The following is a 17,731-nucleotide window of genomic DNA, read 5'->3' as shown; positions in this document are numbered from 1 at the left end:
CCCATCTTAAACTATGTCAAACCCTTTTGAAGAGTCATCTACTGATTACTCTCCCTGTACATTGTGTGTTTTGCAAAACTGTTCCAGTTCAATCAACTTTGCAATGGTTGTGTACCTCATATTTTCTTCTTAAATGGAAAGAGTCCACAGCTGCATTCATTACTTTTGGGAAATAAGAACCTGGCCACCAGGAGGAGGCGAAGACACCCCAGCCAAAGGCTCAAATACTCCTCCAACTCCCCTCATCCCCAGTCATTCTTTGCCTTTCGTCCCAGGAGGTTGGCAGAGAAGTGTCAGAATTTAATTTGTCTCTATGAAGGGTAGTACTCTTTGACATGGGACAGGAGTTTTAAGTAATCCTGTCAGTCTCTCAGTGAGGGCTTGGATGAAAGTTAGAGTCCGGAGATGCAGGAAGAGTCTTTCTGAGAAACCATCCCGACTCATTTTAACAGCTCCTCAAGCAATCAGCGTTGTCAAACTTCGCTCTGCTGCCTGCTTTCTCAAGTCCATGGCAGAGACGATGCTACTATCCGTCACTCTTGAAGGGCCGTGTTCCTGTTCCACGGCGTAGATTCCGGTAAGATCGTTTCATTTTCTTTCTTCGTGAATGTACTGTACTAATGTTTTCCAGAGGGGCTACCACCTTGCGGGACTAACTTAACATAAGGGTCTCAGTGAATCTCCTTTAGTATCTTGGAATCAAGGGTTAATATGGGGGTTATTGAGCAGGGGGGTTGTTAATCATGTTTGTTATGTGATTCAATGTGTAGTGTTAAACGGGCTCATGGCTGGAACATAAGGGCCTTTGGAAGTGACGCAACCTTATGGTCGGGTGCACTTTTTTGGACTATACGGTTTACCTTCTGACCGGGCGTGATTACGTTCCGACCTCCATTTCCGCATTCCTGACCATGTGGCGACGGAGAAATTCTAGTTCGCAGGGGTCTGGTTCATAGGAGGTGGTGAGTGCCATGGCTATTGTATTGTGGGTATCAGGTGCCGTTTTATCTTAAAATAGTCCATATTGCCATATTCTCTATCCAGTTATGGAGGATTCTGATTGAGAATTCTGATACTGAGACTAATTTCAGATTCTTCGTCCAGGGAAGAATCCGGATTGGCCTCGTTGACACATGTCAATCAGTTATGTTCGGTGTGCTGTATTAGAGCGCCTGGTTCCTCGGGCTCGGGGTATCAAGGGTCAGCTGAGCCATCCGCCTCTGGGTGTCCTGTCCTCCAAGAGGCGAGTTCCCTACCGCTCCATACTTTTACACATGCGGGTAACCCAGATTATGATTATTCCTCTGCGCTGGGTGGCTTGTTCCCCCTGGAGGTTGTAGCATGTTTTCTCTTCCACTTTTTAGTTATTAAATGATCCTATCCTTCTCGGATACGGGAATTTTCAGTCTGCTTCGAATGGTGCACCTCATTAGACAATGCAGCTTGACGGTTAGGATCCGGGTGCAGGCAGGTTCTGTTGGGTTCGGTTCTGTCTTGTGGCTGTTCAGACACGTGGCGCCGTTCTGATTGGCTGTTCAGGTCGAGGTGCAGAGTGATCATGTTATTATTTGTTTTACATTCAACTAAGCATTCTAGGGGACCTGTGGGCCTACAAGACAGGAAGGATTGTCTCAGTCCTTATAGCCTTTACATTCAACTAAGCATTCTAGAGGACCTGTGGGTCTACAAGGCAGGAAGGATTGTCTCAGTCATTATAGCCTTCAATTTGGATGACTGGGTCAGTGGAGTTTGCGCTGCGTCATTCTTTCTTGCGTCCAGTATTGTCGGACCCTAGAGTTCCTACCCCATGTGGTGGAGAGTTGGAGGGCTTTAGCGCCTTCTTAACGCAGAGCGAGTGGTTTGGCCTTTTTCCTTTGAGGCTCGGGGATTGTCCTTTGGACTTGGTCCTCAGCAGCTAGTAGTTTGAAGGGTAGTTTGGCTGCCTTGCAGCGGTTGGGTTGCAGAATGTAACCAGCTGCAGCTATTGCACATCGGCTGTGTACTGTCTAGCTGTTTTTCTGAGACTTTTTGGTCTTCCATTGTGGTCTTTATGTTAGGTCTCCTTTTAGGGGCCTGGGAGATGTTGGTTCCCTGTTAGGGACACTGGGCGTGGTCTCCTTGGGTTTGCTTGGGGTTCCTCCGGTTACTGGGGTTGGTTTGCACCCTTTTCTCCCTGTAATCATCCGCTTATACAGAGGTGATGTGGAGACCAGCCTTTGCTCGAGTAGTTTTAACCTTGAGCTATCCCCTTCCCTTATTGTCCTGAGGCTGTTGGTGAGTCTAGAAGTTCTAGCATCATCGTACGACTTTTACCACCTTGGCTCCTTTGGAGAGGGGGACTTCGGCAAGGGGTGGTTTCTTCCTTAGCTCGGGACTTGCAAGTTTTTCTCGTTATCCTGGTTGATCTGGATTTTGCATTAGTATCCCCTGTGGTCTAGGTTGTTATTCAGACGGGGTGTTAAGTTTGCGGGTATTGTTTGTCTAAACAATTTGGTGTTCGGACCTGTTCTCCCTGGGGCTTCCGGTTGCTGGGTTTCATTCCCTTGTGGATCCCGTTGTGGGTTGTTACCGGACCTATAGGCTCCAGGGTTGGTTCGGGGTTCCCCAGTTCCTGGAAACTTGGACTATGTCCTTTTACGCTGATTAATTACTTGACCTGGTCTGATTGGCCAGGTTTTCTGAGTGTTACCCTTGGTCAGCTTGCTGTAGTATCCATTAAATTTACTGCTCTGCAGGTGAATGGACTTGCAGTGTCACTGCTGCTACTATTGCACATTGGTTGCATGTTAACAGGCTAGTTTTTAGGGGAATCACTTTCTCAGGGTTTCTGAGTTGGGGATTGATCTCTCCTTTAACCTGTAGCTTCGTGACTGGTGGAGATGCTGTCTTTTAGTCCTTTTCCCTTCTTGGCTGAGAGATTAGTCTCCTTTTTATGGAGATGTGGTCCCTTTCTTGACTCTTGGTTTTTCGTCTGGGTCTGTTACACGTTTTTTTGTAGCGGAATACTTCAGTGTTCCAAGTTCGGACTATGTGAGGACTCCGTCTTCTGTTGTCTTTTGGTGTTTTTGCACAACGTTTGAGAGAAAGTTTTCGCTGTTCCTATGCCCGGTCCTATACCTCTGGTTTCTCCTAGTCCAGGCGTAGTCTCCCCTTGTCTGTCGGGACCCATTTGGGCCCTTGTGAGCTGGGCTTGCTCTTGGGGGGTTTTCCCTTATGGATTTGTGACCTTTTGGTTTTTTCTTTTGGTTCTCCTGATCCTATCCCTTTGGGAGTTTAGGCTGGTGTTCCCTTCTTTAGTGAGTGGTGAGGGACCGACTGTTGGGCGACAGTGTCTCCTGTAGGCCTGTTGGCTCAGTTGAGTCCGATTTTGGGGTCTCTAGTTAGGCTCTGGACTATCTGCGGGTAAGTGTCCTCTGGGCTTTTTAATTTTAAAGTTTTGTTAGCTTTTTTTTTGGTGGTGGTGCAGGCTAGGTGCCCTCAGAATGGGCCACTTAATGTACCCTCCCGTCTTGGCATTCAGTGTCCTCTATAGCTTGGGTATTGTTTTCCCCAAAGTAATGAATGCAGCTGTGGACTCTTTCCATTTAAGAAGAAAAACATAAATTATGCTTACCTGATAATTGTCTTTTCTTCTGATGAAAAGAGTCCACAGCTCCCCACCTTTAATTTTTTATGTGGGGCGTCTTTATTTTATTCTTCTGGCACTTTTCACCCTGATATTTCTTCTACTGTTCCTTGTTCCTCTGCAAAATAACTGGGGGATGAGGGGAGTGGGAGGGATATTTGAGCCTTTGGCTGGTGTGTCTTTGCCTCCTCCTGGTGGCCAGGTTCTTATTTCCCAAACGTAATGAATGCAGCTGTGGACTCTTTCCATCAGAAGAAAAGAAAATTATCAGGTAAGCATAATTTATGTTTAGCAGCTATCCCTAAGCCAAGTAAGGGCAAACGCAAGTCTCGATATTTACATGCTATATTTCAATGTCTATGGCAATTCTTGAGAGAAGGGCCTTATGGTTAAAGTCATAGTCAGTAGACATGGTATCTAAAATAGATTAATGACTCTTTCCTTCATAGGGAATATGCTATTTGGTTCTGATCTGGACTCAATCATTAAGAGGTAAAGGAGCTTTTTTCCCTCAGGGCAAGAAATCTAAGGGAAAGAACAAACCAAGTAATAGGTTTTGTTCATTTCGATCCTCAGGAGACCAGAAGTCCTCCTCTTCTCAAAAGCCTGAGTCCTCCAAGCCGGCCTGGAAACCTGTTTCTTCCTGGGCAAAGAACAAGCATTCAAAGAAGTCGGACACGAAATCTGCATGAAGGTGTGACCTCCAGACCAGAATCTCTTCTGGTAGGGGGCAGACTGAGTCTTTTCTGCATGGCCTGATTTCAGTCAGTTAAAGACCACTGGGTTCCAAACATCATGTCCCAACCTACAGGATGCGCTTTCGCTCCAGGCCTCCTCGAGGACGATTTCATCTGTCTCATGTCCCCAAAAATCCTATAAAGGCTGCTAACTTCATGTAAAGTGTTCAGGATTTAGAGGATATGTGATTAATTATCCCAGTACCTATGTCTCAACAGGGTCAAGGGTTTTACTCCAATCTGTGCATTGGAGCTCTTCACATTTAGGAGCATTGTTGGCGGTGAACAGAGCTCAGAGGATCACAATTACCCCTTATCTGGATGATATCTTAGTGCAGGCTCCTTCTCTGCCTCCATACTCAAAGTCTCCTGTTTTTTCTTTAGGATCACGATTGAAGAATCAATGTTCCTAAGAGCCCTTTATCTCCAGCTACAAGGGTGTCCTTTCTAGGAGTCACAAAAGAAGAAAGGGAGGTATCGACTTGTGTATAAAAGTCCAAATTTTGTTGAAAAGCATAAAACTCGGTAATGCAACCCTAAGGTTCACACACACAGCGCAGCAAGTCCAAATTTTATTGAAAGCATAAAACTCGGTAATGCAACCCTAAGGTTCACACACACACAGCGCAGCACAGGATGGCTGTGACTCCTTTTACCTGATATACTGAGGACATTTACCTTACTAGGATATTAGGTTCCTCCTTTTTGTAATTCTTTCAAGGAGTCATCATAGATTTAGTCCTAATGCAATAATTGCTGATGGAATCACGCATATTAAAACTTCAGAAGGCTTGTATGTCCCTGCATTGTGCAACTTTTATATCAGTAGCTCAATGTATGGAGGTAGTGGGTCTTATGGTTGCGGCTTCAGGTTCAGTTTCCTTTGCCTGTCTCCCCTCCAATTATCCATACTCAATCAGTGGTCAAAGAATTATCTGCAATTGTACAAGAAGATTGTTATGGATTTGTCTGTCAAAGACTCTCTCTCTTGGTGAATACAAAGTCCTTAGTTGACCCTTGGGGCATCCTGTCTTCGTCCACAATGGGCTATTGTGACGACAGACTCTAGTCTTTCAGGCTGAGGCATGGTCTGGAATTCTCGGAGAGTGCAAGGAGTTTGATCCCCTCTGGAGGCGGGGTTACCAATCAATATTCTGGAACTTCTAACAATTCTTCGGGCTCTTCAGACCAGGCTATTATCCTGGAAAGTGCTTTTATTGCTAGCCATTTCATCCGCAAGGAGAGTTTCTGAGTTATCGGCTTTATCTAGTTATTCTTCCTTTTTAGTTTTTCACAAAAATAAAGCAGTTCTTCAAACTAAATATGATTTTCTTCCTAAGATGGATTTTTCTCAAAATATCAATCAGGTGATTATTGTCCCATCTTTAAGTCTGGATCCATCTAATTCTAAGAAACGACTTTTACATAATCTTGATGTTATCAGAGCATTGGAGTTTTATCTTCAAGCTACTATGAAGTTCAGGCAATCTTCCAGCTTATTTATTCACTACTGCTGTAGCCTTGGCCTCTTGGCTCAAACAGCTAATTCACAAAGCTTACTTTGTAGCGGGAAAGTTGCCCCTAAACATATCACAGCATGTTCTCTAAGATCAGTTGTTACTTCCTGGGCTTTAAAAAATTATGCATCTTTGGAGCAGACTTGCAAAGCTGCGACATGGTCTTCTCTGTATACCTTTTCAAAATGTTACTGCTTTGATGTTTTTGCTTCTTTGCATGTAGCTTTTGTCATGGAAGTCCTTCAGGCCGCAGTGTCTGACAAATAGGAACTTCCATAAAATTGTCCCATCGATTCCGTAACATGGACTATTTGCTTGGGTATTAATCCCACATATTATGGAGACCTATGGACTATCATCATCATACGAAAGAAAGCAAAATTTATACTTACCTGATAAATTCTTTTGGGATGATGATAGTCCATAGGCCCCGTCCGTTTTAAATTTTTCGGGCGACATTTCTAGTTTGCACCTCTATAGACCCTGCTTTGTCTTTCCTACTGGTCTCCTTTTCTCTGCTCCGCTATACGTAAAACTGAGGGGAAGTGGGAGAGATTAAAGCTCTTGTGTGGGCTCTTGGCCTCCTCCTAATGTTGGGAATTATACCCCACATGTTATGGAGACCTATGGACTATCATCATCCCAAAAGAAAATCATTTATCAGCATACATTTATTTTATTGTTATCTTCTTTAGGAAGATTGGCATCTTTGATGGAAAATGTCTCTGGAAACATTGATCTATTTTACTTTTTTCATAAGGGGTATAGAAGCTATTAAAACGTAAACAAAAGTTTGAAATAGTAAACACCTTTTCTTTCCAATGGCATGGAGAGTCCACAAATCCATTCTAATTACTAGTGGGAATTCAACTCCTGGCCAGCGGGAGGAGGCAGAGAACACCCCAGCAGAGCTGTTAAGTGTCACTCCCATTACCCATAATCTCCAGTCATTCTTTGCCTCTATCATTGGGAGGATGTGCGAAGATGGTGTCTGAAGATATTTAATACTTGAATGGGTACTTTTCCCTGCAAGCAAGGATTGGGGCTATGCTGTGTCCATGTAATTATCTTTAGTAAGGGTAATGGTGGCTTTTAGCAGTTAGAAGACAGCTGGGTGGTCCTTGCTTAACTTCTAACAACAATACTACACCTTTATAGAAAACCAGGGTTGGTTACTCTGTTTTTCTTTTTCTACAGGTCCCTGACAGAAGTGGATTAATCTGTCACATCTAAGAAGCTGTTCCCTATCTGGCAGCTAGATCCACAGGTAAGTGCTTTCCCTTCTATGTTAGAAGGAACCAGCACTCTAAGGGTTAAACCTCTGTGGAGTTTTTTTTCTTTTATGGGACTTAAATTATCTCTCTATATAGGGATATATATTATGAAGGCATAATTTGGGGCACTGCATTTACTGTAGGAATGCTATTATGAGGCTGATGAGAGGTTAAAAAAAGGAACTTCTAAGTTTTATTTATTAATGTTTTGGCACTTTGAGGAGAATCATTTCAATCTCTAAAGATTTTCCTTTATTTGGAGCACAAATAATAGTTACCATAGCGAAAGGGAAGTGAAGATAGAATTGTTCCCCGATTTGTTTTTACATACGCGCCGTTTTCATTTGTGGTGCAGTTTCCTTTCTGTTGCAATCACGTGACAGTTATTCTGTGCTTCTGTCAGAGCCGAGTTTGTAGCAGGGTGTGTCGCTCTCTACAATTTCTGTTCTGGATCCGATACTAAGGAGAGTTATAATCGATTGGAATCTTTTCTCTTCTAGTGGGACATTCTTTGCTGGCCCAAGGAGCGATAAGCCCTCAGCACAGCTGAGGTGTATAACGGTGCCATTAATTAGGGTGTCCTTGTATATTGTTTATTTGATAGTGTGTACAATATTTGGAATTATCATTTATTTAGAGTCCTTATAATTTTTTATCTTTTTTTATTCTTGTGGGGTCCAATTTTCCTATCGTTATGGGCACTAATGAAAATTTAAGTATGTCATTTGACAAATGTTTGTTTTGCATGGAGGCTCAAATTGTTCCTTCTGTGCAGCTTTGCTCATCTTGTTTAAATAAAGATAACATTTCCCAAACGTCCCAAGCTTTAGCAGTTTCACAAGCAGTGCTCTGTGGTTCCTCTCAACAAGTTCCTGGGGGGGGTATTTACCAGGAGACCTTACTGCGCTAGTCAGTCGATCTGTTATCTGATGAGGATCATTCCTCAGGGGCTTCTGAGGGTGAAATTTCGGACTCCTGAGACTGTGGCGGCTAGTACAGCAGATCCAGAGAAGGCAAATTTTAGATTTAAGTTAGAGCACCACCGATTTGCTCTTGAAGGAGGTCCTGGCTACTTTGGAGGACTCCGACTCTACTGTCGCTGTGACTCCTAAGAAGTCTAATAAGCTTAATAGTTTGATGTCAAACCTTCATCTGTAGAGGTATTCCCTGTTCCAGACTGTATGTCGGAAATTATAGCACAGGAATGGGAAAAGCCGGGGATTCCCTTTTTCCCGTCTCCTGTTTTCAAAAAAATGTTTCCTGTTGCTGCCCTAAGGTAGAGGGCGCTATCTCTACTCTAGCTAAAAGAACTACTATCCCTCTTGAGGATAGCTCTTCTTTCAAGGATCCCATGGATAAGAATCTGGAAGCTTTCTTAAGAAAGATGTATATTCATCAGGGTTTACAATGGCAACCAGTTGCAAGTATTGTTACGTTGCGGGGGCAGCATCTTATTGGTGCGATTCCTTCAAAAAATAAAGAAAGCCCCTTTTATAAAAAATAAAGATGTTCAATCTTAAATTGGAAATTAGATTAAAAATAGCAAAGCAGCATCCAGGAGACACTGAAAGTAGCATGTAAGATCACAGTCTTACGCGTTTCGGCTGTACTTCGCCGTAATCATAGACCATATGTGACATTAGATGCAACATATATTTAAAGGGCAAACCCCTTTATTATTGGTTCATTAAAAACACACTTATTGTTCATGCTAACAATCATCTATACAAATAAAGGAATTCCCACATTTATAACATAGATATTTTACATATAAATGATATACAAATAATGTACACTAAATTCAAATGTTTTAACCTTGATACACTGAATACTAGCTATTGTTAAATAGTTGCAATGCTTCTATGCGAGATAATAATACCAATAATAAAATTGATAATAGCAACAAATAATAATAATAAGTGCTAGTAATAACAAAAACATCTCATAATACAGAATGAGAAAACAAGTACAGAAGTATTGCAAGCCAGCAGATACAAAACCAAACAAAAATGTATCATATCTTTGTAGCTAATATATGCACAAAATAGCTAAACGGATTAAATATTATTATGGTGCGATTCCTTGTCCGACCTCATTTCTGAGGAGACTACTATAGAGGAGATCCAGGATAAGATCAAGGCTCTAAAGCTGGCTAATACTTTTATCTGTGATGCCAGCATGCAAGTTGACTGGGAGCCAATATTTCTAGCCTTGCAGTTCTAGCTTGCAGAGCTCTGTGGTTAAAATCTTGGTCTGCAGATGTAACAACCAAATCAAAACTTCTGTCTTTACCCTTTAAGGGCAAGACTTTATTTGGTCCCGGTCTGGCTGAGATCATTTCCATTACTGGTGGAAAGGGATCTTTCTTACCTCAGGATAAGAAGGCTAGACCTAAGGGTCACCAGAATTCTAATTTTCGTTCCTTTCGTAGCTTTAAGGGACAAAAGTCTTCCTCTTCCCACCCGGAGCAATCCAGAACCTCATGGAGGTCCATTCCAGTCTTGGATCAAATAGGGGGCAGGCTTTCCTTTTTTTTGGCAGGCTTATATTCCACAATGTCCCAGATCCTTGGGCTGTGGAAGTAGTATCCCAGGGATACAGGATAGGATTCAAGTCTTGTCCTCCCAGGGGCAGATTTATCCTGTCAAGGTTATCTGCAAACCAGTTAAAGAAAGAGGCCTTCTTAAATTGCGTAAAGGACCTATCTTCTCTGGGAGTGATTGTTCTAGTTCCTGTAGCGGAACAGGGTCAAGTATTCTATTCAAACCTTTTTGGGTTCCCAAGAAAGAGGGAACTTTCCAACCCATATTGGACCTCAAGTGTCTCAACAAATTCCTCAAGGTTCCGTCCTTCAAAATGGAGACTATTCATTCCATTCTTCCCTTGGTTCAGGATGGTCAGTACATGACTACCATAGACCTGAAGGACGCGTATCTTTATGTTTCCAATCACAGGAAACATCACCAATTCCTGCAGTTTGCCTTTTCTGGACAGACACTTCCAGTTTGTTGCCATTGCCTTTGGCCTTGCTACGGCCCCTCAAAACTTTACAAAGGTTCTAGGGGCACTTTTGGTGGTGGTCAAATCTCAGGGAATAGCAGTGGCACTATACCTTGGCAACATCTTGGTTCAGGCGTCTTTTCAATTAGCAAGATCTCATACAGAGATGTTGTCTATTCTACGTTCTCACAGGTGGAAAGTGAATCTGGAGAAGAGATCCCTGGTGCCAGACACCAGGGTGTGTTTTTTAGGAACGATTATAGATTCTCTGTCCATGAAGATTTTTCTGACAGAGGTCAGAAAATCCAAGCTTCTTGCCTTTCACTTCAATCCTCTACTTTTCCATCTGTGGCTCAGTGTATGGAAGTAATTGGTCTAATGGTGGCTTCCATGGACATCATTCCCTTTGCTCAGTTCCATCGGAGACCCTTACAAGTATGTATGGTCAGACAATGGAACGGAAACCACTCGGACCTATCACAGAGGATAGCTCCGGATCCACTAACAAGAGACTCTCTATCTTGGTGGATTTCGCAGGACCATCTGTCTTGGGGTACATGTTTCCTGAGACCATCCTGGGTGATTGTGACCATGGACGCCAGCCTTTCAGGCTGGGTAGCAGTTTGGGGTTCTTTAAATGCTCAGGGTCTTTGGACTCAAGAGGAGTCTTCTCTTCCTATAAACATTGTAGTTGAGAGCAATTTACAATGCCTTAACATCCTGGCCTCAGCTAGCTTTGGTCCGGTTTATCAGACTTCAATGTGGCATACATCAACCACCAGGGAGGAACTCGGAGTTAATTAGCCATGAAGGAGGTGACTCACATCCTCCAGTGGGTGGAGTCTCTTGATTGTCTCCTCTCTGCCATCTACATCCCAGGGGTGGACAACAGGGAAGCGGATTTTCTGAACAGGTAGACCTTTCATCCCGGGGAGTGGGCTCTCCACCCAGAGATTTTCACAATGATAACCCTCAGGTAGGTGGTTCCGGAGTTGGATCTGTGAGGGCCATGCACCAGCATTCAAACACCACACCACCTCAGTGAGTCAGCAGTAACTTGTATGAAAGAAATTACTACTTCAGAAGCAATACACACCACAGTCATCTCTCTGAGCAGCTGTGTTTTTTTAATACTGGTGCACGGGCCCTCACAAGATATGTGTGTATGTCACTTCAATATGTTAGTTACTAGAAGCATTTTTGCTAATGGAAGTATATTGCAAAAATGGTTATATTTTGAATCAAAGTACATCCATGCACATTTCAATTTTGACCTTTCTATCTGCTTTCTTCCCTTGGTATCCTTTGAAGAAGAGCATACCTGGGTAGGCTCAGGAGCAGCAATGCACTACTGGTAGTTAGCTGCTAATAAGTGGCTGCACCTATATTCCTTATGTCATTGGCTCATGGCTCTGCTTTGGCACTAATGTGTTCGGCCAGCTTCCAGCAGTGCTTCAAGTAGAGGTGCTCCTTCAAAAAAGGATAGAAAGAAAATGAAGCATATTTGATAATAGAAGTAAATAGGAAAGTTGTTTAAAATGATATGCTCTGTCTAAATCATGAAATAGGTTTCATGTCCATTAACACCTGACGGCCTACATACAAAACGTTAAAGGGACAGTAAAGTCAAAATTAAACTTTTTATGATTCAGATAGGGCATGCAATTTTAAGCTTTCGAATTTAATTTTATCATCAAATTTGCTTTGTTCTCTTGGTATGTTTTGTTGAAACCTTAACCTAGGTAGGCTCATATGCTAATGTCTAAGCCTTTGAAGGCTGCCTCTTATTTCAGTGCATTTTGTTAGCTTTTCACAGCTAGATAGTGCTAGTTCATGTGTGCCTTATAAATAACATTGTGCTCACTCCCGTGTAGTTATTTGAGTCAGCATTCATTGGCTGAAATGTAAGTCTGTCAAAAAAATGAAATAAGGGTAATCACAGAGGTAAAAAGTGTATTAATGGTTATGCAGAACTGAGGAATGGGTAATAACGGGATTATCTCTTTTTAAAAAATAATATTTTTAAGTAGACTGTCCCTTATTATGGCAGTATCTTTTATTATCTGATTATGACAATATCTTAACTTGTTATGACAATATCTATATATTTATGCACATTTCTGTATAGTATGTCATTAACAGTCATTTTAATACAGGGCAGACATTAACTCTTGTTTCTTTGTAATTGTAAAGTTAGCATAAAAAGCAGAACTAAAATATTGAGTGCAGGTCTTGCCCTTTCGGCAGCGAGAGCGGCACCTCACTGTTATAAGGGGTGATAGTATGAGAAGGTGCAATGTACTAGTGTTTGAAGAAGTGTTAATGGTATCAGGAGGTGTAATATATAGTGTTATTCTTTATATAGGACACACTAAATGCTGGGAAAGGGGTGGAGCGTGCAGGGGGGATAAGATGGCTGAGGTGAGGGGTCCCACAAATCTGTCTTGCCCAGAGCTCCACAAATACTAAGGATGGCCCTGATTTAGGGCTCGATTTACCAAAGCCCTACGGCTGCAAGTTCTCACAAGAACTTGCTTGTCGTAATTTAACAAGCAGCGGTCTCCAGACCGCCACTTCCCTAACCTCTTCGCCACCTCTAAGGTGGCGAAATTGAATCTCCGCTGTCGAGTCCGACCGAGGAGATTGACAGCTCCTGCGCCGGCAGGGGGCGGGATTGCACGCGAGCGCAAAATTGCGCTCGTGTGCAATGGTGATTACCTGCGGTTAATTTCGCCCCGCCACAGGCGAGCTGAGGCGTACAGGGGCGCGCATATACCCGCCCCTCTCCGCCTCAGCTTTGATAAATCTAGCCCTTAGACTCTTGCAAAGTGCAGCTGCAATGCAATGATTTTAAAATATTTTACAATGCGCTTTCTGTGATTTCAATTTCTTTAAATCTGCAAAGATCTCTAATGACAATTCCCAAGTGAACACTCCAAATAAACAATAGAATTAATTCACAATTATAATAACAATAAATTAGTGCTGCATGTCTAGATAGAAGATTAAAATATGACTTCTAGGCTTCAAAGCAAAAGTGCAGTAACAGAGAAGGTATTCCGATCACAAAAAAATAATATTTAATACATTCCTATTAAAACTATATGTAGTGGATCTTGCACATTGGAATAATTTTAGTAAGTAAAACTCCATTTAATGGTGGCAAATTGAAGCTTATAATATATGTGAGCAAAATAGACAGAGAACCCCATTTGTTATACTGCTCTTTTTAAGCCAAATCATTTTTTAAAGGTTCATATCCTTCATGGAGTATCCTAGGAATGAGAGCAATGTTTCATTCTTCCAGCTGCTTTTCATGTTCAACAGCTAATAAAAAAACCCTTGTGAATCTAGTCAGACAGCTGTGCACAGTTGCCTGTGTTGTACTGAGAGCATCTGGTTTCCATTGTAAGCACCCCAGTTTGTATATTGTGTTGGCAATTAATATGTAACATTACCAGACATATCAATTGGATATCCTCTGAAGGGATTTTCTCTTCCCAGCAAAGATGAATTGCAAATATTTAGTAATTTCTCTTTAGTGGAGAGGAGATGGTGTCAGATAGAATTGATTGTCTTTCCAAATAAAGACAAACTAACCAGTATTTTACAGGAAGTAGAAAGAATGTCAAAATGCATGTGTGGTTCAGCATTTTGACATCGGCTTTGTATTCACAATTTTTCCAGTTATTCAGAAATTTCTGGACGTTAATGGACTGAGTGTTTAGTTTTAAGTTTTCAGAGTAACTCAGTGAGTCATTTCTTGTCACAAGGATGGTGACAAGAAATAAATGATGTGACTATTATTTGAAGGGATACTTTCTATGAATCATCAGTCTACTTAAAGGATTGTTTCAAGTTTTTATTCTTAGATTTTTATTTTTTTTTACTTCATCCTCTGCTTTGGCTATAATAGTAACTTCCATGTTAATTTCCTTTCAAACTACTATATTTTCCGGCATACAAGACATGAAGTTTAGGAGTACATAATCTTTATATGTTTGGAGTAAAATAGTCCATAAATATAATTTGAATATAAAAAGCACATGATTTCTGAATCCCTCCCTCCTGTATCTGCTGTATTCTGTAGTGAATAGTGTCACTGTCATCTAGCTCAGTGATTTCTACATATTTTCTGTTAAGTAACATTAAAAAGTCAGGATTTTTCTTCCATCTTTAGCCTCTTTTTTGCTGCCTGTCTTCTTCCCATTCTCTTTCTGAACATTTGAATTGATTCTCCCTTCTCTTCTGCAGGTCTTGGTGAGCGTAAAGAGACTGTTCGAGGAGTGTATTCTGTAATAGATCAGCTATCGAGGACGCACCTTAGTACCCTGGAGAGACTCATCTTCCACCTAGTCAGGTGCCTGTAGCATTTCCCTATGTGATGTAGATCAGGTTTATGCTTATTTTCAGTGGTCCTTAATGTGACATTTGCATTGGTTACTAAGTTATTTGTTTTGATGTGGTCAACAGGATTGCACAGCAGGAAGACACTAATCGCATGTCTGCGAATGCTTTGGCCATCGTATTTGCTCCATGTATCCTGCGTTGCCCAGATACCACAGACCCTTTGCAGAGTGTACAAGATATTGGAAAGACTACTGCGTAAGACCCTTTTGCTTGCTGGGGAATTGATAAATGCTATAACCCAATAATTATTATTCATTTATAGCTATAATTCTAAAACTTCTGCCTATTATTTACCCAGTTGCTTCATATAACCTATTCTTTTGTGGCTTCTCTTTTTATATCAAAATCTCTCCATTTTTAGTTGTGTGGAGCTGATCGTAATGGAGCAGATGACCAAATACAGAGCTCGCTTAAAGGACATCAACAGCCTAGAGTTTGCAGAGAACAAAGCCAAGAGTCGCCTGTCCTTGATACGCAGATCCATGGTATGCGTTAGAGGGTTTATAAATAACATGCACTCTATCCTAACTAACACTCAGACCCTATGCACATCTTCTAAAGCTCCTCTCTTCCCTCTAACCTCCTTTCCTTTCATCTCCTTTTCTGATCCAGAAACCTGTACTAATTGCAGTTAGATTTATGAGCATAAATCGCAGCACGCTTCCGGTATGTATATTAACCTCAGGCTGTCTGTAATGCTCTCATCCTGTCCTCATTCACAGACGCACCTTGTTGCTCACCTATAGTCATTAACGTTCTCTTGCACATGTGCATGTACTGCATGTGTCTTGCTTTCATTTACACATGTAAGCTCAAATTTCATTAATAGCAACTGAGCTTTACATGTACCATGCAGTCTGTGTGTGTAATAAAAAGGTGTGTATATACACTTACATCCTATGTATATCTACCATACAAAGCCATGTATTTGTGTTACCTTTAATCACTGTAAAATATAGCTAGTGGTACTGTATATAAATGTAAAACAATTGTCGCATACTTTCTTTAACACAATATGTATATATATTTTTACCCATCTGTGATTACTATAATAGTATTAAACATAGTAGTAATATATATGTACGTATACACAAAATATAAGTGCGTATGCTGTTTAGTAAGCTTGTAAACTGATCCATTTGTATCTAAATACTGACAAGAGCAGGTTCCAGCATTATGTGATGTCATGTAACAAGAGTTTTATGACTGGATAGCTGGAATAGTGACGTCTGTGGGTGCCTAATTTGAATGAATAGTTTCTCTCATATTGTCATTGTAACACAAGTCTTATGCTGGTGGATATATAGCCCAGTGCCACTCATGACGTAGGAGCTCTTCTTTTTCTAGCAAGCCTGATTCTCCTGCACATTTTGTGATAAGAAAATGAATGTAAAGGTTTGTGTCTGTTTGCCACACGGATCTAATAGGCTGTGTAAAATATTCCCTTTTGCTTGCACTGAAAGGATGAGTCTGAAATACTGGGTTGTTGGGAAGGGGGGTTTGCTTTTATTATTAGGGATCCAGTCATATTTGTATTTCTTTCATGTAATTAGCAAGAGTCCATGAGCTAGTGACGTATGGGATATACATTCCTACCAGGAGGGGCAAAGTTTCCCAAACCTCAAAATGCCTACAAATACACCCCTCACCACACCCACAAATCAGTTTTACAAACTTTGCCTCCTATGGAGGTGGTGAAGTAAGTTTGTGCTAGATTCTACGTTGATATGCGCTCCGCAGCAGTTTGGAGCCCGGTTTTCCTCTCAGCATGCAGTGAATGTCAGAGGGATGTGAGGAGAGTATTGCCTATTTGAATTCAATGATCTCCTTCTACGGGGTCTATTTCATAGGTTCTCTGTTATCGGTCGTAGAGATTCATCTCTTACCTCCCTTTTCAGATCGACGATATACTCTTATATATATACCATTACCTCTACTGATTTTCGTTTCAGTACTGGTTTGGCTTTCTACAACATGTAGATGAGTGTCCTGGGGTAAGTAAGTCTTATTTTCTGTGACACTCTAAGCTATGGTTGGGCACTTTTTTATAAAGTTCTAAATATATGTATTCAAACATTTATTTGCCTTGACTCAGGATGTTCAACGTTCCTTATTTCAGACAGTCAGTTTCATATTTGGGATAATGCATATGAATAAATAATTTTTTCTTACCTTAAAATTTGACTTTTTCCCTGTGGGCTGTTAGGCTCGCGGGGGCTGAAAATGCTTCATTTTATTGCGTCATTGTTGGCGCGGACTTTTTTGGCGCAAAATTTTTTTTCTGTTTCCGGCGTCATATGTGTCGCCGGAAGTTGCGTCATTTTTTGGCGTTTTTTTGCGCCAAAACTTTCGGCGTTCCGGATGTGGCGTCATTTTTGGCGCCAAAAGCATTTAGACGCCAAATAATGTGGGCGTCTTTTTTGGCGCTAAAAAAATATGGGCGTCACTATTGTCTCCACATTATTTAAGTCTCATTATTTATTGCTTCTGGTTGCTAGAAGCTTGTTCACTGGCATTTTTTCCCATTCCTGAAACTGTCATTTAAGGAATTTGATCAATTTTGCTTTATATGTTGTTTTTTCTATTACATATTGCAAGATGTCCCACGATGAAACTGAGTCAGAAGATACTTCTGGAAAATCGCTGCCTGGTGCTGGAGCTACCAAAGCTAAGTGTATCTGCTGTAAACTTATGGTATCTGTTCCTCCAGCTGTTGTTTGTACTGATTGTCATGACAAACTTGTTAATGCAGATAATATTTCCTTTAGTACTGTTACATTACCTGTTGCTGTTCCGTCAACATCTAATACTCAGAGTGTTCCTGATAACATAAGAGATTTTGTTTCTAAATCCATTAAGAAGGCTATGTCTGTTATTCCTCCTTCTAGTAAACGTAAAAAGTCTTTTAAAACTTCTCATTTTTCAGATGAATTTTTAAATGAACATCATCATTCTGATTCTGATAATGGTTCTTCTGGTTCAGAGGATTCTGTCTCAGAGGTTGATGCTGATAAATCTTCATATTTATTTAAAATGGAATTTATTCGTTCTTTACTTAAAGAAGTCCTAATTGCATTAGAAATTGAGGATTCTGGTCCTCTTGATACTAAATCTAAACGTTTAGATAAGGTTTTTAAATCTCCTGTAGTTATTCCAGAAGTTTTTCCT

General features: G+C 41.1%; 1 protein-coding gene across 1 annotated transcript in view; it reads left to right on the top strand.

The window, feature by feature from the left end:
- Nucleotides 1-17,731, top strand: part of MYO9A (myosin IXA) — a 294,424-nt gene that overhangs the window by 241,741 nt on the left and 34,952 nt on the right. Inside the window, 3 exon segments of the mRNA XM_053717307.1 lie at nucleotides 14,408-14,513; nucleotides 14,627-14,758; nucleotides 14,925-15,048. Coding sequence (XP_053573282.1) covers nucleotides 14,408-14,513; nucleotides 14,627-14,758; nucleotides 14,925-15,048 — 362 coding nt within the window.

Source organism: Bombina bombina, chromosome 6 (genome assembly GCF_027579735.1).
Source record: "Bombina bombina isolate aBomBom1 chromosome 6, aBomBom1.pri, whole genome shotgun sequence".
In the NCBI taxonomy this organism is placed as follows: Eukaryota; Metazoa; Chordata; class Amphibia; order Anura; family Bombinatoridae; genus Bombina; species Bombina bombina.
This window is presented reverse-complemented; position numbering and strand designations above follow the sequence as displayed.